This window comes from Loxodonta africana, chromosome 15, assembly GCF_030014295.1.
Source record: "Loxodonta africana isolate mLoxAfr1 chromosome 15, mLoxAfr1.hap2, whole genome shotgun sequence".
Classification (NCBI taxonomy): domain Eukaryota; kingdom Metazoa; phylum Chordata; class Mammalia; order Proboscidea; family Elephantidae; genus Loxodonta; species Loxodonta africana.
The window spans coordinates 29,725,716-29,749,581 of record NC_087356.1 but is presented as its reverse complement, the minus strand read 5'-3'; the positions used below and the strand labels follow the sequence as shown (position 1 = coordinate 29,749,581).

Sequence of the window (23,866 nt, the reverse complement as noted above, 5' to 3'; positions counted from 1 at the left end):
CTGTGTTTTAGTGACTATGCAAAGGCATTCAACTGTGTAGATCATAACAAATTATGGATAACATTATAAAGAATGGGAATTCCAGAACACGTAACTGTGCTCACGAAGAACCTGTACATAGACCAAGAGGCAGTTATTTGAGCGGAACAAGGGGATACTGTATGGTTTAAAGTTAGGAAAGGTGTGCATCAGGGTTGTATCCTTTCACCATACTTAATCTGTATGCTGAGCAAATAATCTGAGATATCCGCCTATATGAAGAAGAATGCAGTGTCAGGATTAGAGGAAGACTCAAGAACAACTTGCAATATGCAGATGATACAACCTTGCTTGCTGGAAGTGAAGAGGACTTGAAACACTTACTGATAAAGATCAAAGACATCACAGCCTTCGGTATGGATTGCATCTCAGCATAAAGAAAACCAAAATCCTCCCAACTGGAGCAATAAGCAACATCATGATAAAATGGAGAGAAGACTGAAGTTATCAAGAATTTCATTTTACTTGGATCCACAATCAACGCCCATGGAAGCGGCAGTCAAGAATTCAAACGACATATTGCATTGGGCAAATCTGCTGCAAAAGACCCCTCTAAAGTGCTAAAAAGCAAAGATGTCACTTTGAAGACTAAGGGGTTCCTGACCCAAGCCATGGTGTCTTCAATTGCCTCATTCGCATTCAAAAGCTGGACAAGCAATAAGAAAGACTGAAGAAGAACTGATGCATTGAATTACGGTGTGGGCGAAGAATACTGAATATACCATGGACTGCCAGAGAAACAAACAAATCTGTCTTGGAAGAAGTACAACCAGAATCCTCCTTAGAAGCAAGAATGGCAACACTTCCTCTCACGTACTTTGGACATGTTATCAGGAAGGACCAGTCCCTGGAGAATGACATCACACTTGGTAAAGTAGAGGGTCAGCAAAAAAGAGGAAGACCCTCAACGAGATGGATTGACACAGTGGCTGCAACAATGGGCTCAAGCATAACCATTGTGAGGATGGCATAAAAATTGTGAGGATGGCATAGGACCAGGCAATGTTTCAGTTCTGTGGTACTTGGGATCACTGAGTCAGAACCAACTTTACAGCACCTAACAACAACAACATTGGTATAGATAGTACTTTATTGTTTACACATTTTCTTATATAATCCTTGCAGCAACCCTGAGGTAGGTATTATTATCCCCACTTTACAGATGAGTAAACTGAAGTTCCTAGGTTAGATTACCTGCCAAAGATCACACACTTATCCCAAACCAAAGGGGACTCTTTTGAGTAGTTCACAGGCTGCTGCAAGAAGTGGAGCTGAAAACTTCAACTGGGGAGGGCTGGTTTGTTCACTGGAGCCCAACGGGTGCCTCATCAGGGATGAATGAGGCACATTCACAGGCCAAGACTGGAACCGAGCAGAAGCCTGGAGCCGAGCAGAAGCCTGGAGCATCTGGGAGTTGTGAACCAGGAAGAGGCCCTCAAGTGTGGTAAGAGTTGACGTTGTTGCTAGTTGCCGTTGAGTAGATTCAGACTCACAGTGACCCCATGTGTACAGACTAGAACTTTTCCAAAGGGTTTTCAAGGCTGTGACCATTCAGAGGCAGACTGCCACGCCTGTCTTCTGAGGTGCCTCTGGGCGGGTTCAAACTGCCAACACTTCTGCTATTAGTTGGCTGCTTAACCATACGCACCACCCAGGAACACTATCTTCAAATATGCACAGAGCCCAGCTTGCAGGAACTCCAGAAACAAGAGATCACCCAGCGGCTCTAAGTCCAGGGGCCAGCCACAGGGCAGAGGCAGCGGGGCCAGGAAGAGCTGCTGCAGAATGTCACCATCTTGGCATGGCCAAAGCACAGTGACCTCAGGCAGTGGTCCTTGCCCTTGTCAGAGCCTTGAGGATCTCATGAAAACCATAAAACCTCCCCCCCAAAAAACACATACACACAATTACATACAACATTTTGTATACAATTTCAGGGAGTCCATGGACCCCAGGTGGAGCACTCCTACTTGAGGGCAAAGATGTTACCCTGAGTAAAGTCGCTGATACAAACCTGTCTCAGTGCTGCTTGTATTTCCTGTGACTGTTTTTCTTTTGTCTTCCCTGAATATTTAGAATGTCGTGAAGTTTATTTTTAATGAGAGTCAAGGAAATGGGGTTCAGCCCAGACTAGCCAGAGGAAAAGCAGCTGTGGCATGGCAGTGGTGGCAGACAGGAGGCAAAAACCAAAGAGAAAGACGGGGTCACAGGTACCACTGCGCTTCCCACCCAGAAGGTCACTTCAAGAGGTTTTCAAATTTAGAGAAGGGTTGTGGGAGTCATTTGGGGAGGGGCAGTCATTTGTTTCCTTTTAGAAAGGAAAGCCATTCCCAAGCTGGCTACAGGGTCTAAGGTTCTGCAGGCAATGCCCCCGCTATGACCTTCCCCTTTCGGACCCCCCATAAATATGCCTAAGCGCTGGCCCGGTCATTTATGCACACGTGCCCAGGCCTCCTGTAAACAGCCATGTATTTACACATGCTCTTTCATGGAAGGAGAACTGGAATGGGGAGGTCTCAGGGCAGAGATTCCGTGTTGCAACATGGGGACCATGCACCCCACACAGACAGTCAGCTAAACTGGGCTAATCAGCAAACCACCAGAGGACTCAGAGTCCGTTAGCCCCAACCACCTCCAAGGCTTCTCCTTCTGGCCAGGACCCAACCAGAAGCCGAAGTCCTAGCTGTGTCTTGTGCCCCATCCCCAAAACCAATGGGCCCAAGATAGGGGCCAGAGCTGAAGGGGACACAGGGGTTCAGAAGGCAAGGTTGGGAAAAGCCCAGATTAGCTGCAGAGCAGCACCTCTGACCTCTCATGGGAATCAGGAAATGAGGCAAAGGCCTGTCTTGGACATTAGCCCGTCCAAGCCCAGAGAGGGCAGATACTGAAGTCCAAGTGATCACTCAGACTCAAAAAGAACTAGAGGCCCCTATGGTCTTCCAGGTCCAGCAACCCCCACTTCTGTGGTCATGCCATTCCAGTGATCACCATGCACTAGTGGTCATTTACCCAGCTCTAGATGGATGTTTCATCACACGTGGCTAGAGGAGCCCCAGTTAGCCGAATGTGGGCTGGGCTCGGGCAAGGATCAAGCAGGAAGGGTGGAGGAAAGCCACCAAAGCCACTTGCCCTCTTGGCCAGGGCCAGGGGCAGCCGCTCATCTTCAGGAGAGGGGGAGGGAGGGTCCTGGCTGTAGCTCGTGGTCCCAGACGCTGGGGCCCCCAGGTCCAAGCCCACCTTGTCTCGTGCCAGGAGTTCCCTCTGCCGCCGTCGCTGCTGATGCCGACCGACCAAGAGGAGAGTCAGGGATGCTGCAAGAACCCCCAGGAAGAAGCCAGCCACCCCAGCCCCCACTGTGTGGGCCCGGCTTGGAGGGGCCCGCCGGCTACCCCACACCAAGCTGTAAGCGGCTACTACTCGCACTGCCCCACCCTCCTGACATTCACAGGCGTAGGCGCCCAAAGCCCCTGGGGTCACCACCACCTCCAGCCCATCCCGCCGGGGGGTGAATGCCGTCCCTCCACCAGGCTGGTGCCATACACAGGATGCCCACGCTGAGCTTGGGGAACATGGCAAGACCACGTGTGCAGCTGCTGCCACAGGCACTTCAAACACTACTGGGTGTTCTGTGAGGAGACAGCAAAGGCACAAGAGGTGGTGAGGACACAGGCTGGGGGTGTGAGGAGGAGAAATATGGGGTGGTATTGGATACGAGAAGGGGCCATAGTGACAAAGCCAAAAAGAGGATTCCCAATGAGGGTAAGATCCTGGGTCATCAGCTGCCATGCCTCCTAGGATCTAAGTTTTAAAGTGGGTCCAGAGTAGACAACTTTCTAGCCCTTTTCACCCATTCCACCCACACTTCCCTAAACCATACAGACCTCCAGGCTCCTTGGGACACAAAGAAGAGACGTCTGCTGACTCCATGCCTTGCACCAGCCTATAAAGAGAGTACTTGGTAAATCCAGCGTCAACATTTCCTCCATCCTCAGTGTCACTGAACATGCACTGATTGCATCCCCCATCATCTCAGAAATCACTCCTAGAAGTACTGGCCAACATTCTCCTCATCGCTAAACTTTTCCCCAGTCAAAACTCAGTCACCTCTTATACCCCTCGTGACATTTGCCTTGCCAAATTCTGTACATATTTCTAGCAGCCCACAGTTAACTAAACTTGCACTAGGTCTGTTAGGTAGGAGTGTGCTTTTAAAGAAAGATGAGAGCTTTCCAAGAAATGTAGGTGGTTGTCCACCACCACAAGATTTCTATGGAAAAAAATATATTAAAATGGCATTTCTTTTTTTTTTTTTTCCTGTTATTTAAGAAAAAGAGAGAACTTCTTTTCTATAAAAGCTAATGAAAATTCTAGAGAGAACAAGATGATCTCCACAGATGAAACTACATGGGGACTCTCTCACTTCAATACTGTTGATATACATTGGTCTCTAATGGATCTGTTTCAAACACAACATAATCCTCATACTTCCAGAATTTGGGTGGATTGTATCTGACAGAGGGATAGCAAGACAGACTGCTTGTTGAGGAACACCCTGGCACCACTCTCAGTAGGGTGAGCCTTCTGATGCCTCTACTAAGGCTGCCAGTAAAGAAGGTTGGTCTGAACACATGAACATCTTGACTGAAGATAAACCTAGCTTGAGGGTGAACTCCTTCAAGTTATTGAGCCCTCTGAAATGAGTCCTGAGGCTGGTACAAATGGATGGAACTCTATTGGGTAAAACCAAGGCAGACTAGTCCAGCTGAGCTTAGGGAACATGACAACACCACATGTAGCCACAGGAACTTCAAAGTCCAAGTATATTTTTCTCTCTTGTCTGAATTGAGGTATGAAGGATGGAGTGTACTGAAGTACCAATTCAGGCCACTGGCGCACACACATCCCTCACGTATATATGTTAAGGGTACTCGTGAAGCTTAAGAACATAGGCTGCCCTAGCCCAATGAAATTCTTATTTTAATGAATATTAAAACAATAAAGGAAACAACAGATCACCTGATTTTGTCCTAGACATTTAAAATTCTCCCAAGAGAAACTAGAAGACCAGGTCAGAGTTCTTAATCAAAAATGTGAAGCCAGCCAAACCTGCCATCCAACAGCTACTTTATATCCCCAACTGGTGGAAAGTTAACAAAAGAGTCTGAGCAAGAGACGGCACAAAATCTTTCACTTATAATTCAAAATGAATGTCAGAAAGACAAAATCGAAATTTATGTTGTATTCTATGTGTCAGTTATCATATTAAACACTTTCACTGTTTTAACATGTATGAATTAATGTGTTAAATCAGTGGGTCTCACTTGGCTGCATATTAAAATCACTTGGAAAGTTTTTTTTAAAAAATCTGTGATGCCCATGCTACATTCCAGACTAATTACATCTGGGATGTGGGACCAAGGCAGCAGAGCCACAGCCCTAAGCCTTTTTGAAATTCCTACATCTAAGAGGCATTAGCAGGTGGACAGATCCAGGCCCAATCCACAAAGGGTCTGATAATTAGCTCAGATGAGGCCAAGCCAGCAGACAGACACACTGACAATGTAGAGTCAATGTACAATAAGCCAAACATCCTAACAGTTCAGAGACAATATTCAGAAAGACATATGGGTAGCATACAGAGGACAGAGCTAATAGATGAAAAGCAGATCGCATCAATGAACAGGGAGAATCAATGATACAGAAACAACAGGTTAAAAACACTCCTGTATCAGAGACAAAAGACCAGGGAAATCACAGTCAAAGAAATACAAATGACCATTAAATTTAAAAAAAAAAAAAAAAATTTAGCCTGCCCAATAATCAGGAAAATAAAATTAAAATAACATGGAGATTCTAGTTTTACCTGTAAGACTGAGAAAGATGAAAAGGAATCATCCCCATTTTGTCAAAGATGGGGGGAAATGGGTATTTCCTGACATAATTTTATAAATCCCAGAATAGTATGAAAAATTGGGCTTGATGGGATGATGGGTCAAAAGTATAAAGAGAATGTCATACAATAGGAGGGAGAAGGGTGTGGGAAAGTACCTCAATAAATCTGATGCTGCCAGGAAACCAGTCTTAATTCAACCTATCTATTTTCTACTAACCCGGATTACAATGGATCTTCTTAGTGTGAAAATACTCCTCAACTCCCTTCCTTTACTGTGAGGACTAAGAAGGAGTTGCCTGGGATTGTCTCAATAGTGTAGGGCCACTTGTATAAATAGCAAAACCCTCACGGGGCAGCCTGAGCCTGTCTAGAGAGCCTGAGTCCCTCCTGAATGGAGTTCATTACTGACTTCCTGACATCCATCTTTACCCACCCATCCATCCCCAAGAATCCCTCTTGGAAAAGGGGGAAAGCTAAGAATGGGCTCCTATACTCTTCTGCCCAACTCTTAAAAAGGAAATCGTTTTGGTAAGGTCTCTAGAAAATAACCTATTTTTAATCAGGGGCATGATACAATCTGAATGTCTTGTGGTAGGTACCAAAATGAACAAAGGGTGATGAGTTAGATTACTTGAGTAGTCTAGGTAAAGAAGTGATGAGGCTTGGACTAGGATGGTGGCAGAGTAGAGAAGAGAAGAGGATATGTTTTGGAGCTAGAATCAAGGTAAATTGCAATACAATGTGGCTGATTTCTGGTTGGATTACTGGATGAATGGAGGTTCCTTTATTGAGGAAAATTGGAGGAGGCGTTTATGAAACAATAGTGCATACTTAGACTTGCTAAGTATCCAAGGGGAATACCAAGTAGGCAGTTGGATAGAGAATTCTGTAGTTCAGTAAGAGATACATTTGCAGTTGTCATCAGCACTCAAATTGTATTGAAAGTGGGAATGGAATTACCTCGAGAGAATGTGGAAATGTAAAGGGGGTCCAGGACTGAACCTTGAGGAACATCAGCACACATGAGTTGATGGAAAAGGAATCAGTAAGGGAGACAGGCTAGTGAGGTAGGGAGGAAAACCAGGAGAATGAAGAGTCATAGAAAGCAAGAAGAAAGAGTACTTCAAGGAAGGAAGTCGTGGTCAGCTGTGAAAATCTTCTGAGAGTTCTTGTAAGAAGAAACCTGAGAAGTGTCCACTAGAGTTGGTAAGAGGGAGGTCAATCACACGGTCAGAGCAGATCTAGCAGAGAGGCAAGGGTATTGATGAAGTGGCACAAGACGGACAGACAGATGAGTTAGTATGGACCAACATGCAGACACACAAGTGACACAGACACTAACAGGAAGAAAAACACACACAGAGATAGGGCAGCATGAACAGATGGATGAGACCCAAACACAAATCTATGGATGGAGCAGAGCCCCAGGACAGCAGGCAAGAGACCAGTGTGGGTACACTCACCCTCCATGCTCCCCGGTATGGGGCACGCAAGCTCCCAGCCGGAAGCTCCAGGCACAGACAGGGTCTTGGGCCAGGATGCACTCTGAGCAGCTCTGGAGACGGCCACAGTTGGTTGTGTTCACTTGTGTCACTTCAGTACGTGAGCCGACCAGGAGCCAGCCCTAGAGAAAGGGAGTGGGTAAAGGGAATATACTGGATCTCCCAGACCTAAGGGTCACAAACTACCTCTGGACTCAGGTGTCTCCCAGGCCCCCCAAAATCTACAACTCACTTGGTACAATTTCATGTTCTCAATTGGCTGTGGCTCTGAGAATAAGGCTAGATCTTCGAGGACGCTGAGCTGGGCCCCAATCTGCACTGCTCGGTGGAGATGTCCATCCTCTAGAAGGCAGGGACATAATGACATCACTGCACCTGTGCCCAGGATGTTGACGCCCAGCTAGATTACATCTGCACTGGGTGGGCAACGGCTGGACAATTAAATATACCTGTCCCCAGGTAGAGCACATCATAGTCTTTCCCTGAGAGGCTGGTCACCCTGTGGGCCACAACTCTGAGATAGACTGTATCTGTAGTGACCAGCAGCGGATGGCCAGCAGCTGGAAACACTGGCCTGTCCATGAGTGGGTGGTCCCGGATGAAGGTGAGTACACGGTCAGGTAGGGAGAGAGACGAGCCAAACTGCTGGAGCTTCATGTTGTTGGCGATGCACTAGAGGGAACACAGGGGTGGGTAACAAAGCTTTCCAGGGGCCAGAAAGTGTCAGTGATTGTTGGGTGGGCTCCTGCACTCATAGTAGCTCTTTATTTCAGGCCTGGGGATAAAGAGCTGGTCCAGCGCCCTCACCTCTCCAGGTCTGGGCTGGGGCACATCATTGTCCAGGACAGGCAGTCCCCTGTTGCAGTCATGTTTCAGCTCTCTGAAGGGTCCGTTCAGCACTGTCCGAATGTCTTGTGGTCGGAAGGCACAGACAGCAGAGATGGCAGCTCCCTCCCTGGAAGAGTTACAGGTTGGAGCCAGATACTCGAAGGGAGCTAGGGGAAAACAACTCATCCCTTGTCAGCTGAGATGACCCATGAGACATCCACAAGGAGCCTTGCCATCGTGGGGGGGACAGTCCTCCCTCTCTGGAGGAACAGCCCTGACATTGCGCCAATCCCACACACCTCCCACCCCATAACGCTCCTCTACACCAGGACGCCCTCACCACTGGGAGGAAAAGATGCCATAAAAGGTGGGGGTCCTTGCTCCATGCTCAGGTCGAAGGATGGCCATGTCCTGCAAGACACTGGAAGCCCGGCCATGCTCAGACCCTGGACACAGCAGGTCAGCCTTGAGAAACGTTGTCCACCTCTGTTGGAGGGTCTTCCGACCCCCAAGGTCCCCCTGGAGTGAAAAGTACATGGAAGTTCTCTTTAGAAGACCAGCATTGTGGGAGGAGCGAGGAGATGAACACAAGTTTCCTCTCTGACTTCAGGACAGACAGATAGGGAGACAGATATACAGAAATGCAAGAGGAGAGATACAGAGTAACCTGGAAGATAATGAGATACAGGGCTTCAGTATGAAGGTGGGAGGGGTCACGATAAAAGAGACAGTGACTAAGTTAATTGTGTGCTTATGGAGTGCTGTGCTGCGTGCTTTACACAAGTTACCTCACTTAGTCCTCAGAACAACCCCGTAGATAGGCATAATTAGTATCTTCATTTTATAGACGAGGTTCAAAGATGTCAAAGAACCTGCCCAGAGTCACACAGGCAGTACGTGGTGAAGCAGGGACTTGAACCAGGTCTGTCTGTCACCAGTTCCTGCCTGTAACCTTTACACTAGGCCACCTCCTGGTGACAGTGTGTCACGAGGGTAATTATGGGAGTCAAAGGGGCCAGAGCCCCTCCACGCACTCCTCAAGCTCCCATAAAAGCAGCCGCTGCAGAGAAGCAGAGGAGACAGACGGGAGACGCAAAGACAGGGCCCAGAGAGGAAAAGACAGGAGGACAGTCAGAGCAGGAGCCGACAGACAGTTGGGATCAGGGTCTCACCGCACACACGCGGGCCACCCGCGGGACCTTAATGCGCTCGTATGAGTCAAACGCCCGGGAAGACTCCGTAAAGAAGAAGTAGATTTCGTCGTCTCCATCTTCATCCCCCCACTCGGCTGGGCTCAAGGCCATGGCTGCGACAAAGGCTGGGGCTGGGGAGACCGGCGGCCTCAGATCCCCACAGATACATCCTGGTGCCACCCGGCCTCCACCCTCCTGCCCCCCCGGAGCAGCCCTCCCCGTGTCCGCACCGTTAAGCCAGGACGGCAAGGTCTCTGTCCGAATCCAGTCCTCAGCGCGACCCACAGCCCGGGAGATAATTGGTTCCGTCCCCAGGTAGTTTTTCACAGTGGCAGCATAGAGGACCCCCCCTGCAGGGCAAGAGGAAGGAGAGGAGCTGTCAGAGACCCACTGAGGAAAGCAAAAGGGGTCACAGGCAGAGTGGGAGATAAAGCAGAGGCAGAAACTATCAGGGACTGAGCACCCTTAAGTGCCAGGCACTGCTAAGCACATTACAGACGCCACCTCACTTAAAATAGGAAATGAAGTGCTCCTGGGCAGTAAGGGAAAACAGCATTAAGGGGAAACTGCCGGAGGGAGAATAAAGGCCTCTCCTGTGGAAGTCATTTTTTTTGGCATAACCATAAAAGCTAAGTATACTTCTTTTCATTTTCTTTAGGGACTTCTCTACCCCATTATATGCTAATTGGCCTGGAACTCTCCAGGAGCAGGGTTGCTCTATAGTATGTTCCAAGCTTACTTCAGTTCTCCCACTGTGGTGAATGTCTGAGGGAACTAGTGTTCTTTCTGAACAGGAGTGGGTATACAGTGCTCTAGAACAAGTCAGATTTTTATGGTATCCTAGAATCACTTCGGAAGTTGATTAAAATGCAGATTCCTGGGCTCTGGGCCCAGAAATTCTCATTCAGTAGATTTGGGGAGTGGTCCAAGAACCTGCATTTCAAACAAGCAACAAGAGTTATCCTGATACTGGAAATTCAGGACCTCACTTTGAGAAAACTAGCCAAGGGGATTAATGGGGGTCTCACAGACAGTCAGGAGACACAACAAGGAATTGAATCCTCCCTCCTGGTACAGTGGAGGGGCAAAGACACTCTAGGGGTGTTGAGGATTGAGGAAGGGAAAAATCATGGACATTCTGGAAGGAAGGTGAAGCTCTGTTGACTGAACACGAGGGAACCAAGGGCCTGGACATGAGCAGGCACAAAGTGATTCAGGGGGTAGGAGAAGGTTACAAACACACTGCAGGGGATTCGAGTCTCACAGGTACTCTGGAGAGAACATGGATTTTTTGACCACCTACTATGTACAAGGTTCTGTGCCAGGTACAAGGCACACTGTTGCCTCCAAGAATTCCCATCTGAGTCAGGAAGACAAGCGTGTCATCAGATGCCAGGAGGAGGAACACAGAAGAGGGCCCAGCTACGACTACCTAGGGGAGGTGACATCCGAGCTGGGTCTGAAGAATGAGAAATTTGCCACTAAAAGGAGAACTTCAGGGAGAAAGGCAAACAAATGATGAAGAGGTGAGTCATGTTCAGGGATGGTGGGACCCTTCTTGTGGCTGAAGCTCCAGCTGGGGAGAGAGGCAAGTGAGCTGAGATAAAGTTGGAGATACAGAGATAGGCACTGAATTGTGATGAATTTGCCAGGGAATGTGAACTTTATCCCACAGGTAATCAAACAGAGTTCCTATGGACTGTCTACTCAGTTGGCCTAACAGTGTTTTTAAAGTTTCTCTTCTACCCCCTAGTTTGCTGAGTAGTGCCTGGGGTCTTAAAAGCTTGCTAGTGGCCATCTAAGATACAATTGGCCACTATTCACCAGAAGCAGCAAAGGAAGAAGACCCAGGAATCAGAGAAGGTAATTGCCTCCATAAACTACTGCCTCCTTTGTCATGAGACCAGAAAAACTGGATGGTGCCTGGCTGCCACTACTGAATGTTTTGATCAAAGACTCAATAGACGAATCCTGATCAAAATGGGGAGGGAGGTGGAACAGAATTCCAAATTCTTATAGAATCTAGACTTATTGAACCCACTGAGACTGGAGGAACCACTGAACCTATTGCCCTGAGAAAATCTTGAACTGAAGCTATCCCCTGACTTCACCTTTAAATGACAGTTTAGCTAAATTAGTAGGAAAAAAAAATGTTCACCTTGAGCATTGCACTCCTTTAAAGAATTATTTATATTAGATCAAATTGACAACAGTAACTCTAAAGTATAGATGAGAAGTTCAAGGAGTAGTAAACCTAAGTCAATGCTGGTGAAAAAATATGGGTAGAAACAGCAAGAATGATGTCACAATATGAAAAATGTAACCAATGTAACTGAAATGTACATGTAGAAATTGTTTACTGAGTGTATGTTCTACTGTGTATATTGTCATAAAAAAAAAAAAAAAAAACAACAATCACTGGGTGGTGCAAACAATTAACACACTCAGCTGCTAACTGGATGGCCAGAGGTTTGAGTCCACCCAGAGCTTCCTGAAAGAAAGGTCTGCCAATCTACTTCTGAAAAACCAGGCATTAAAAACCCTATGCAGCACAGTTCCATTTGGACACACATGGGGTAGCCATGAGTTGAGATCAACTTAACAAAAACTGGCTTGTTGATTTTAAGAATACAACTGAAGAGGTATTTTGAAAAGGCGAATAAATTAATCCATTTTGCTTTCTTAAGATAATGCTAGGAGGTGGAGTAAGATGACAAAGTGAGTGGAAAATTCCACTTACTTCCCCAGCAACGAACCCACTGAACAAAGAATAAAAACAAGCCAAGATCTCAGAACTCTGGACAGCAGCTGAGGTGTTACAGCATCAGGATGAGTCCAGAAGTGGGATAGAGGAGGAGTGGGGATAGCACAGAAACTGGGAGAACCTGCCATTAACAGTGTGAGCACTCCCTCACTGCAGCCATTTTAAGACAGGGCAGGGCAACACACTAAACAGGAACACAGAAAAGGAGCTAATCTGAGGAAGCCGTAGCCCAATTTTTTAAGGCAGTGCAGATTGGCTGTGAGAATTTGTGGGCCATGCAATTGGGAGGGAAAAAGAGAGACCATGACACTATGAGAGAGTGCTGTTGAATCTCGCTGAGGCCCAGACAGACAGGCACTAGGCCCAGAAGGAACTGCAAGGGCAGCAGGGTGAGGGGAATACTTCAGGCAGGCAGCGACACAGAGGGAAAGGGCTACCCCCTTGCCCACAGTGGGACATCATGGGAGGGCCTGTCAAGGGGCCCCTATGAGGTAGAGATAGAGAGAGCCCCCCACCTTCACCTCAGGAAGTTGAGCCCCACAGCTGATATCAGAGTCTGCAATAAGATAAACTCCCCCCTTCCTGCACATGCGTATTACATTCCAGAGATCAAGCATACAGGACTGAATCAGCACTGAAAAAAAACCTAAGGATAAGAGTGACCTGTAGTGGTTCTCAGGAGAAGATACCAAGCCCACTGCAACTCGGTCGATTCTGGCTTATAGCAACCCTGTGGGGAGATGTGGAGCTTCCCCATGGGGTTCCCAAGGCTGGAGTCTCTGTAGATACGGGCTGCCGCATTTTTCTTCCACAGAGTGGCTACTGCGTGTGGGTCCAGCCTTTCAGTTGGCAGCCAGATGCTTGGCTGCTGCACCACCAGGGTACCCAATCAGAAAATTTTCCCACATAAAAACAGAAAACAAAATTTTAAGTAAAAAATAATAATAACAAAATGGCCCAAGTTCCACAAAAAATGTTAAAACACACAAAACCACAAGAGAAGACAGACGAATCAAAAGGAAAACACGAAGAGGAAATTTCTCCTATAGAAGCCAGACTAATGTAAAGAATTGATAATTTTCAGACCATGGTGCTAAACATGTTTTTAAAAAGCAAAAACCACACTGAAAACAAACTAGCAGAGATCAGGAAATGAATGGAGGAACAAAATGAGAGACTCAACAAGGAAACTGAAAACATAAATAAAAAAAAAAAAAAGAATTGCTGGAACTGAAGAATAAAGCAATTGAATTAGAAAAAGTAAGAGAAACACTCAACAATAGAATTGAACTGAAGATTAATAAACGAACTAGAAGACAAAATAACTGAATTGATCAAGTCTCAAAAGAAAAGAACAAAAGCAAACAAATTAAGAAATCTAACATCAGAATTATTGGAATCCCAGAGCAGCATAACAACAATAAAGGCATAGAAAGTTTTCCAAGAGATAATCAGAGAAGTTCCCAGATTTCAACAGGGAACCAAGCCTGCAAATACGGGAAGCTACATGAACCCCAATTAGAAGAGACACAAAAAGATCAATGCCACACTATACCCTAATAAAATTCTTGAAAACCAAAGACAAGGAAATAATTCTGAAAGCAGCAAGAGAAAAACGCAACACAACATACCAAGGGGCTTTCATAAGAATACTACAGATTTCTTCCCAGAAACTCTAGAGGCCAGAAGACAATGGAGTGACATATATAAAACACTAAATAAAAACAACTGCCAACCAAGAAAAGATGTATTTTTTTGCTTTACCCAGCAAAGATGTAATTCAAAAACGAGGGAGAAATCAAGACATTCCCAAACAGAAGCTCTGGGAAACTGTCACTACCAGACCAGCTCTGCAAGTATTACTCCAGAGACTACTCCAAATGTAAAGGCAAGAGCATTAAGTACTCATATCATATCTATACATGGGGATAAAACAAACAAAAAATAAGAGAGAGAGAGAGATTTCCAAAAACACAACAACCCAGGCAATCATAAGGGCCAATTATTTGATATTGTCAGGGAATAAACTCAATAATTAAATCCCACAAACAATAAAACATCCAGTTTGTAAGAAATAAGTACAAAGTAAACTTATCAAATATAGGTTGTATACTGATGTTAATGGAGACACATCAACAGAAGTGGAGGGAGGAGCATATCAACAATGAATTTATTATGTTAAAGCTGTATGTTAAATGTTGTTCACATGTTAAATGTCGTTGCAAGTCTAAGTTGTGTAATGTAACATACGTGGCAACCACTAAGAAATCACAAAGAAACATTCAGAAGAGCAAAAAGACTCACCACAAGAAAGTAGCCAACAGCTCAATTGGACTGGACCAAAAGCAAAGAAGTTTCCGGGATAAAATGAATGCTTCAAAGGTCAGCGGAGCAGGGGCGGGGGTCTGGGGAACTTGGTTTGAGGGGACTTCTAAGTCAATTGGCAAAATAATTCTATTATGAAAACATTCTGCATCCCACTTTGAAATGTGGCGTCTGGGGTCTTAAATGCTAACAAGCGGCCATCTAAGATGCATCAATTGGTCTCAACCCACCTGGAGCAAAGGAAAATGAAGAACACCAAGGTCACACGACAACTAGGAGCCCAAGAGACAGAAAGGGCCACATGAACCAGAGACCTACATCATCCTGAGACCAGAAGAACTAGTTGGTGCCCGGCCACAATCGATGACTGCCCTGACAGGGAGCACAATGGAGAACTCCTGAGGGAACAGGAGATCAGTGGGATGCAGACCCCAAATTCTCATAAAAAGACCATACTTAATGGTCTGACTGAGACTAGAGGAATCCCGGCGCCCATGCTCCCCAGACCTTCTGTCGGCACAGGACAGGAACCATCCCCGAAGACAACTCATCAGACATGAAAGGGACTGGTCAGCGGGTGGGAGAGAGATGCTGATGAAGAGTGAGCTAATTACATCAGGTGGACACTTGAGAGTGTGTTGGCAGTTCTTGTCTGGAGGGGGGATGGGAGGATAGAGAGAGAGGGAAGCTGGCAAAATTGTCACAAAAGGAGAGACTGAAAGGGCTGACTCAATAGGGGAAGAGCAGGTGGGAATACGGAGTAAGATGTATGTAAACTTATATGTGACAGACTGATTGGATTTGTAAACGTTCACTTGAAGCTTAATAAAAGTTAATAAAAAAAAAAAGAAAGTAGCCAAATACAAACAAAAACAGAAAAATCAGAATAAAAAAAGAAGATATAAAACACTCAAAAAACAAATAGCAAAATGGGTGAGGTAGACACTTTGCTTTCAGTAATACCCTTAAATGTAAATAATTTAAAGCTTCCTGTAAAAGCCAGAAAGTGGAAGAATGGATAGAAAAACATGATCCATCCTTTTGCTGTCTACAAAAAGCATACCTTAGACATAAGGACACAAACAGACTGAAAATAAAGGATGAAGAAAATATTCCATGCAACCAGTAAACAAAAAGAAGACCAGGGGTAGCCACACTGATATCAGAGAAAACAGATATTAGATCAAAATCTATTACAAGAGATAAAGGACATCATATAAAAATAAAAGAATCAATACAGCAAGAAGACCTAATAATTATAAAAATATGTGCAACTAACAGCAATATTCCAAAATACATAAAACAAACACTGACTAATATGAAAAGAGAAACAGACAACTCCACAATAATAGTATTGGACTTCAACATACCACTTTCAACTATAGACAGAACATCAAAAAAGATCAATAAGGGCATGAAAACTTAAATAAAACCATAAGCCATTTGGACCTAAAGGACATATATAGAACACTCTACCCAGATTCAGGACAATACACATTCTTCTCCAGCACACATGAATCATTTTCTAAAACAGATCATATGCTAGAACACAAAACAGGTGTGAACAAATTTCAAAAGACTGAAATCATACAAAGCATCTTCTCTGACTATAATGCTAAGAAACCAGAAATCAACAACAAGAAAAATAAATACACGGAAACTAAAAAAACTATTGAGTCATAGAAGAAATCAAAAGAGATATTAAAAATTTTCTAGAATCAAATGAACATGAAATCACAACATTTCAAAATCTCTGGGAGACAACAAAAGCAGTACTCAGAGGGAAATTCATAGCAAAAAAATGCCTACATTAAAAAAGAAGAATGATCCAAAATCAATAACTTAAACTGACAACTTGAACAAACAGAAAAGGAACAGCAAAAGAAGCTAGTAGAAAAATGGAAATAATAAAGACCAGGGCAGAAATAAATGAAATATAAAATAGAAAAACAATAGAAAGAATTAACAAAAGCAGAAGTTAGTTCTTTGAAAGGATCAATAAAATAGACAAACCACTGGCTAGGCTGACAAAATTAAAAAATGAGAAGAGGCAAACAGCCAAATTAAGAATGAAATTAGTGACATTACAACCAATCCAACAGAAATACAGACAATCCTAACTGATTACTATGAAAAATCATACTCCAACAAATTTGAAAACCTAAATGAAATGGACAAGTTCCTAGAAACACACTACCTACCCAAACTAACACCAACAGAGGTAGAAAATTTAAAAAGACCCGTTACAAAATGAGAGATCGAAGATGTCATCAAAAAGCTGCCAAAAGAATGAGGCCAACATGGTGCCCTAGACAGACATACCACGCCATCTCTCTGCAGATAAGACCTGAAAAATTAAGTAAAACAGATACAAACATCAATCTTGGAATCCTACGCATCAAACGAAGGGATAAAGAACTAGATCAAACACCAAGTGGAAGAAGAAACAGAGAACGAGGAGAGATACAGAGTGGAGGTCTCCTGCTGACTAACACAGCACAGTGTCACCATCTGGGCACAGAGCCAGCAACGACCACACAGGAGCAACATCACAGAGTTCCAAAGAGGAGACAGAGCACCCAGAAACCAGAGAAACACACTTTCCTACCACTCACCCTTCTCATGAGTTGAAGCAAGAACCTCCCCCTCCCGCCATCCCGCCTGCTCGCACCGTTAGGATCCACAATATAAGCCAGACAACCAGCTCAACCTACTCTCTCCCACTGTGCAGCTTTTTCTCCCTCTTTCTTCCTTTTCTTTCTCCCTCCCACCTAGGCCAATACATCACCTCACCCCATTCCCGCAAGCCCCCCACCACACTGCCATTTTTGTACTTTTCTTTTTTTCCCTCTCTCTTTTCTTTCTCCTTCCCACCTAGCCCTGTACGCCACCACTGAATCCCAGCCATGTCATTGCAGCAAGAGAGCCACTGGCATACTACTGCCCCGGGTGTACCCCACCCCCAACTACGGGCTCCCCCACACCACTATTTTTCTTTCTCTTTTTCTTTCTTTCTCTTCTGTCTTTTACTTCTCCCTTCCACCTGGCCCCATACGTCACCCTGTCTTCCCACTGGACACCAGGTCTCCCCTTCCCTTAGTCCTTGGTTCCTGCCACACTACAATTTTATCTTAGTTTATTTTTCTTTTTTCCCTTTCTCTCTCTCACCCAGACCCAACTCCCCCTACCTCCTGCCGAACCACTGCCATGCCATCGTGGCTAGAGAGTCATGGGCCCACTGCTGCCCCAGATCCACCCTTACCCCAACATGCCAAGTCCCACTGTGCAGCCTTTTTTTTTTTTCTTTCTCTTCTGTGTTTTCTTTCTCACTCATACCCAGCCCTGTACATCACCTCCCCTCTCTTCCCACTGGCCCCCTCCCCTCTGCCCTGTCCCCACCTGCCGGCTCCTACTGAGCCATTTTTGTTTGTTTGTTTTTCTTTTTTCCCTTTCTTCCTTTCCTTTCTCCTTCCCACCTAACTCCATACACTACCTCCCCCCTTTCCCACCAAACCTCCACAGGTGAACCAAAATCAGGGGGCATACAGTGCCTGCCCAGACCACCCTCTGCCACCTTGCCAAATCAGTGTACAGAGAAATGGGCTCACCCTGCCTGCTGCTCCCCTGGCCATCCAGACAAGGTGGTGACAGCTTTTGCGCCCACAGACCAGCAAGCAGCAAAGCACTCCTGGCCCACCCAACCTGACATATCAAAACAAAACAAAAAAGCAGGATGAAACAAACATACAATAAATAAAGAAAGAAAATAATAGCTTAATGTCTCAGAGACAGCAGACAGTATCAAAACATATTTAAAAAAGTGGGACAAAATGGCTCCAGCAAACGGCTAATAAAGGCAATCAGACAACCATACACAAAACTAACTCAAAATGGATCAAAGACCTAAACCTAAAACAATAAAGATCAAAGAAGAAAATTTAGAAACAATGCTAGGAGCCCTAATACATCCGATAAATTCAATACAAACCAGAACTAACAATGCACAAACACCAGAAGATAAACTAGATAACTGGGAGCTCTGGAAAATTAAACACTTATACTCATCAAAAGACTTCACCAAAAGAGGAAAAAGAGAACCTACAGACTGGGAAAAAAAATACTGGCTATGACATATTGACAAGGGTCTAATCTCTAAAATCTATGGAATACTTCAATGACAAAAAGACAAATAATCCAATTTAAAAAATGGGCAAAAGATATGAACAGATAATTCACTAAAGAAGACATTCAGGCAGCTAACAGACACATGAGGAAAAGCTAGAGATCTTTATCCACTAGTGAAAGCAAATCAAGACTACCATGAGATACCATCTCACCCCAACATTATTGGCACTAAAAAAAAAAAAAACAGAAAATAACAAATGTTGGAGAGGTTGCAAGAAGACTGCAACTCTTATGCACTGCTGGTGAAAAGGCGAAATGGTACAACTACTACAGAAAATAACATGCTGCCTCCTTAAAAAGCTATAAATAGAAATACTATATGATCTAGCAACCCCACTCCTAGGAATAAGTTCTAGAGAAATAAGAGCTGTCACACGAATATACATGCACACCCATGTTCATCGCAGCATTATTCACAATAACAAAAAATGGAAACAATCTAAGTACCTAAAACCAGATGAATGGATAAATTATGATACATACACACAATGGAATACTGCACAATGAAGAACAATGATGAATCTGAAAAATATCTCACAACATGGATGAATCTGGAAGACCTTATGCTGAGTGAAATAAGTCAGTCACAAAATGGCACTACAGAAAACAACAATCTTTGATGGTTACAAGGGAGGGAAGGGGTAAAGAGGGAAAATCACTACCTAGAGAGTAAAAAAATAAAATAAATAAATGACAAGTGTTAACTTTGGCGAAGGGATAGACAACACACAATATAGGGGAAGTCAGCACAACCTGACCAAGGCAAAGTCACAGAAGCTTCGTAGACATATCCAAACACCTTGAGGGACCAAGTTACTGGGGCTGAGGGCTGGGGACTATGGTCTTGGGGGACATCTAGGTCAGTTGGCATAACATAGTTCATAAAGAAAATGTGCTACATTCTACTTTGGTGAGTAGCATCTGAGGTCTTAAAAGCTTGCAAGTGGCCATCTAAGACACAACTACAGGTCTCTACTCACCAGGAGCCAAACAGTAAGAAGTTAACCAAAAGCTCAGAGAAGAAACTAGACTACACGGGTCACAACCTCATCTACCCTGTGACCAGAAGAGCCAGACGGTCCCCAGCTACCACCACTGAGCGTTCTGACTGGTGTCACAATAGTTGCTCCTGGATAGAATGGGAGAAAAATATGGAGCATAACTCAGATTCTTATTTTAAAAAAAAAAAGAAAAGCCTGACAACCTGGAATAGTAGCGAACAGAGGACTCCCCGAGACTATCGCCCTGAGACGCTTTTTAAACCTAGAACCGAGCCTATCCCCTTAGATCACCTTTTAGTGAAATAGCAGAGTGGCACACAAAATAAAGGATATTACCCATAAGATCAGTGCCCTACTTAAAAACCATCGGTATGAGACCAAAAGGTCAACAAATTACTCAAAAGCAAAGATGAGAAAACAGGGGGAATGGAAACTAGAGTTACTGGAATGGGAACAAACAGGACACAATTAAAGAGAATATCACCGAACAATGTGCGTGGAAACTGTTAAATGGGAACCTAACTTGCTGTGTAAACTTTCACCAAAAGCTCAATAAAATATTACTTAAAATAAAAGAAGATAATGCTAGTTAAAAGACCATTTACACAGTCCAGGCGAGAGTAGAGGGCCTGATCTACAGCAAACACAGAAGGAATAAAGAGGCTGGATTCGGGAGATATTTCTGAGGTAGAATTAGTGAACAAGGTTTGAAAATCAATCGACTCTGAGATGTCAAAGAATATAGTAAGAAAAACATCCCTAAAGTTTCTAGCTAAGATTGAGTAGATGGTGGTATTCTTAACAAAGTCAAGAAATACTAGAAGATCCATAAAGGCAGTAGTTGAAGAGGAAGTATAGCTGGACACACTAAGGTTGAAGGGCCTTCAGAACATCTAGTCAGAGATACTGGAAGGCAATTAAACAGAAGGGCCTAGGAAACAGGGTCAGAGTTGGTCATCTGGGAGTATTACACATCATGTTTAAGTCATCACCTGAAGCGGAAAGAAAGGTGAGCGATAGAAAGCCCTAATGAATGCCACCATTAACAGGGAGGAGCTACTGAAGGCAACGAGAAGATCAAGAACCGAGAAAAGCAAGTGTACTGGAAGCCAATGCCTGGAAATCCTAGCAGGAACCATGGTGGGGCTCACGTACACTTGGAGGAAGCAAGAGAGGGTCGGGCTACTTAGAGGGAAGCACGATCATCTTGGGATCACAGATGCGAGACAGAAGCTGCATGTCTCAGGCTCTGCAAAGATAACCAGCATTAAAAAACACTTTAGGCAGAGCAAAAGCCCTCTGAGGATAGCAGTGAGGGCTAGAAACCCCCTTTGAGGTGGGGAAGGGAGACTATCATTTGAGATTGTGAGAAGAATCCAAGAGTTTTGGAGCCAGGCAGTCTTGGGATTAGACCCTACTTATTAGCAGTATGATCTCAGGCAAATTAACCTTCTTAAGCCTCAAGTTCCTCAAATGTAGAATGAGGATAATACCACTTTCCAGACTGGTGCTGAGGGCTAAATGAGTAACAAGTACAGAGCCCCAGCTAGTACCTGGCAGATAGTCGACATTCAATGCATGGTAGTTGCACTGCTTGATTTGTTGCCATAAGGAAGGGGGAAATACCCTATAAAATGCCTTCTCATTTCCTTTCTGAGGATTTCAGGAGGGAGAAAAACAGGGATACTGGTCATCAGTCCTGGCAACAAACAGAGTAACAAATAGGTCAATCATCATTTTACTCCCCAAAGTAAAAAAAAAGTTGATACATGGGCCAGAGTTGTATTGAATATTTCCCCTAAGAGAAAACATTCTAAAACCAAAACTCGGGCAGAAGCTGTGTCATAGAAAGCCTGAGAACGGAGGGAGGTTTGGGGGAGGGGGCAGTCATGAATATCGTGGGGCATGACTTGTTGTGTAGGGTATGGGGGAAACAATCATAAACATTCTGAAAAGAGTAAAGGACCAGAGATACCACGCAAGGACCTGGTCGTAGATGGAGGTGAAGGGTTCCAAAACTTACTAAGGGATCAATGGGGAGGTCAGCAACACGGAGTCTAGAAATGCTGAAGAGAGCACGGTCACTCAGAGTGGACTCACAGAGGGTCACAGACACTGGGGGACAGCAGGATGGGTGAGAGCTTTGGGAGGAAGTAGAAAGGCTCCAAATGTTCCCAGTGTAAGAAGGGGCTTGTAACAAGCCTTCCTTTCACACACTGGAGAAGGCACAGTCAGCATCACAGGCACGAAGACAGGTGCTTGGGGCGGGGGGGCACAGGACCACCACACTCCCTAGAGTCTCAAGGACAGTCTCAGTGCCAAATACTCTGCTGTACTGTCTATCTAATAAAACACCCCTGAAAGTGCAGTTGTTTGGCAAATTATTGCTGAATGGGTGAAGTCAGGAAACACTAAAATACGCATCTGGCGAACGATGGAGGGCGATCCCCGCAGTGCTAAGGAGTTACTGAGCAGTGTTAATGATGTTTGCCTCTGACTAGTGGAATTACAAGTGATTTTTATTTCCTCCCTTACACTTTTTTGTATTCACTGAACGTTCCTTGTAGTCAGCATCTCAATTTTATAACCTGAAAAATTAAGATATTTTCATTTTGGAAATATCAAAAAATAAATAAATAAACCCAATGGATTAAAAACCACAAACAAAGAAAAATCACAATTATGTATGAAAATGGATCCCTACTTGCCGAGATGTAAAGCCTGAGAACACAGGCTTCCCAAATGTGTTGTTATTAAGTGCCATCGAGTGGATTCTCACAGCAACCTCATGTGACAAAGTAGAACTGCCCCACAGCATTTTCTAGGCTGTTATCTTTACGGGAGCAGACTACCAGGTCTTTCTCCTACAGAGCCGATGGGTGGGTACGAACTGCCAACCTTTCAGTTAGCAGCTGAGCATTGAGCCATTGTGCCACCAGGGCTCTTTCCAAACGTTAGCAACACCACAGTGCCAGCCAGGAAGGGTATCATACCAGTGAGGAGTATACATAAACTCTGGGGATTTCAAGTTTTCACTCTGGTGTCAAAATGAGAAGGTTTATAACAAGAATATCCTGTTCATTAGTTTTAGAAACAAGATTTTAAATATGCCCTGGCCTTTCTTCCTCCACTCCCTTCTCACAGTTAGATGCCTTTCAGATAGACAGTTCCAACCCTAACGTCTCCATTTCCTTATCTAAGGATTGGGCCAGCTCAATACTTTTTTTTATCTTAACAGCCTCTTAAGAAGCATAATTAGATAGTTAGAGATGCAGTGTTTACGTTTTCCTCTGCTGGTCATACAGGACTTCTTCTAAAACTACCTTATTTAAGTGTATGAATGTCAGTCTTGGGTCAGGCATGCACAGATTTATGAGGTAGGCTGGGCTCCAAAATGCTGGGAGCACCCAATGTGCAGTGAGTGCTATTTTGGCAGATGCGGTAATCAAAAGATGTAATGAGGCCAACAGGAGAAGAAAACAGCCCAGGATGGGTTTCTAAAGAGAAAGGCCAAAGCTCCCTCCTTCCCTGCTCTTCTTCATAAAAGTCTCATTACAGGAGGTGGTAGGGAGGACCAAAGACAACTGACTGCTGCTACTCTAGCTTGGGTGCCTCGATGGCAATGGCGCCATTCACTCAGACAGGGGGCACTGGCGGGGGGGCAGGTTTGGGGAGGTGAGTGAAGATGATGAGCTTGGGACATGCTAATTTTGAGATGCTGGTGGAACTTCCAAGCGGAGATATCTGGAAGGCAGATGGATGTTTGGTCTCTAGCTCCAGATAAGGTCTGGGAGGCCATACAGATTTGGGAGGTAACAGAATACAGGTGAAAACAGAAGCCACAGGGCTGGTTGAGATCTCTAGGGTAAGCACACAGAATGAGATGAAGATCTTGGGTGGAAGCCTAAGAAACCCCAAAATCTAAAAGATGAGCAGAAGACAAAGAACCCATAAAAGAGACAGAGACACAGTCGCCAATGTTCTTCAGGCTAATGAGAAAGTTACTGTCAAAACAGTCAGCTTTTTCCAAATTTGAATAGTACAAATACAGACACTGAGAAAATTTCATTGATTTTATCTAAGTGCTTCATATTTGAAGACAAGATTTCTGCAGCTTTTCCCAAAAGAAATACAAG

The 23,866-nt window shown here is 44.6% G+C and overlaps 1 protein-coding gene across 2 annotated transcripts in view; it reads right to left on the bottom strand.

Annotated features, from left to right (window-relative positions):
• Window positions 1-1,096: 1,096 nt before the first annotated feature.
• The window catches only part of SEMA4F (ssemaphorin 4F), a 35,213-nt gene continuing 12,443 nt past the window's right edge, over window positions 1,097-23,866 (bottom strand). For both annotated transcript variants that reach the window (XM_064268779.1, XM_064268778.1), the window contains 9 exons: window positions 9,686-9,805; window positions 9,435-9,586; window positions 8,603-8,781; window positions 8,242-8,389; window positions 7,884-8,106; window positions 7,667-7,776; window positions 7,396-7,556; window positions 3,921-3,979; window positions 1,097-3,665 (listed from right to left, as the gene is read on the bottom strand). In XM_064268779.1, coding sequence (XP_064124849.1) covers window positions 3,055-3,665; window positions 3,921-3,979; window positions 7,396-7,556; window positions 7,667-7,776; window positions 7,884-8,106; window positions 8,242-8,389; window positions 8,603-8,781; window positions 9,435-9,586; window positions 9,686-9,805 — 1,763 coding nt within the window. In that variant the 3' untranslated portion in view covers window positions 1,097-3,054. The remainder of the gene's footprint in view (window positions 3,666-3,920; window positions 3,980-7,395; window positions 7,557-7,666; window positions 7,777-7,883; window positions 8,107-8,241; window positions 8,390-8,602; window positions 8,782-9,434; window positions 9,587-9,685; window positions 9,806-23,866) is intronic.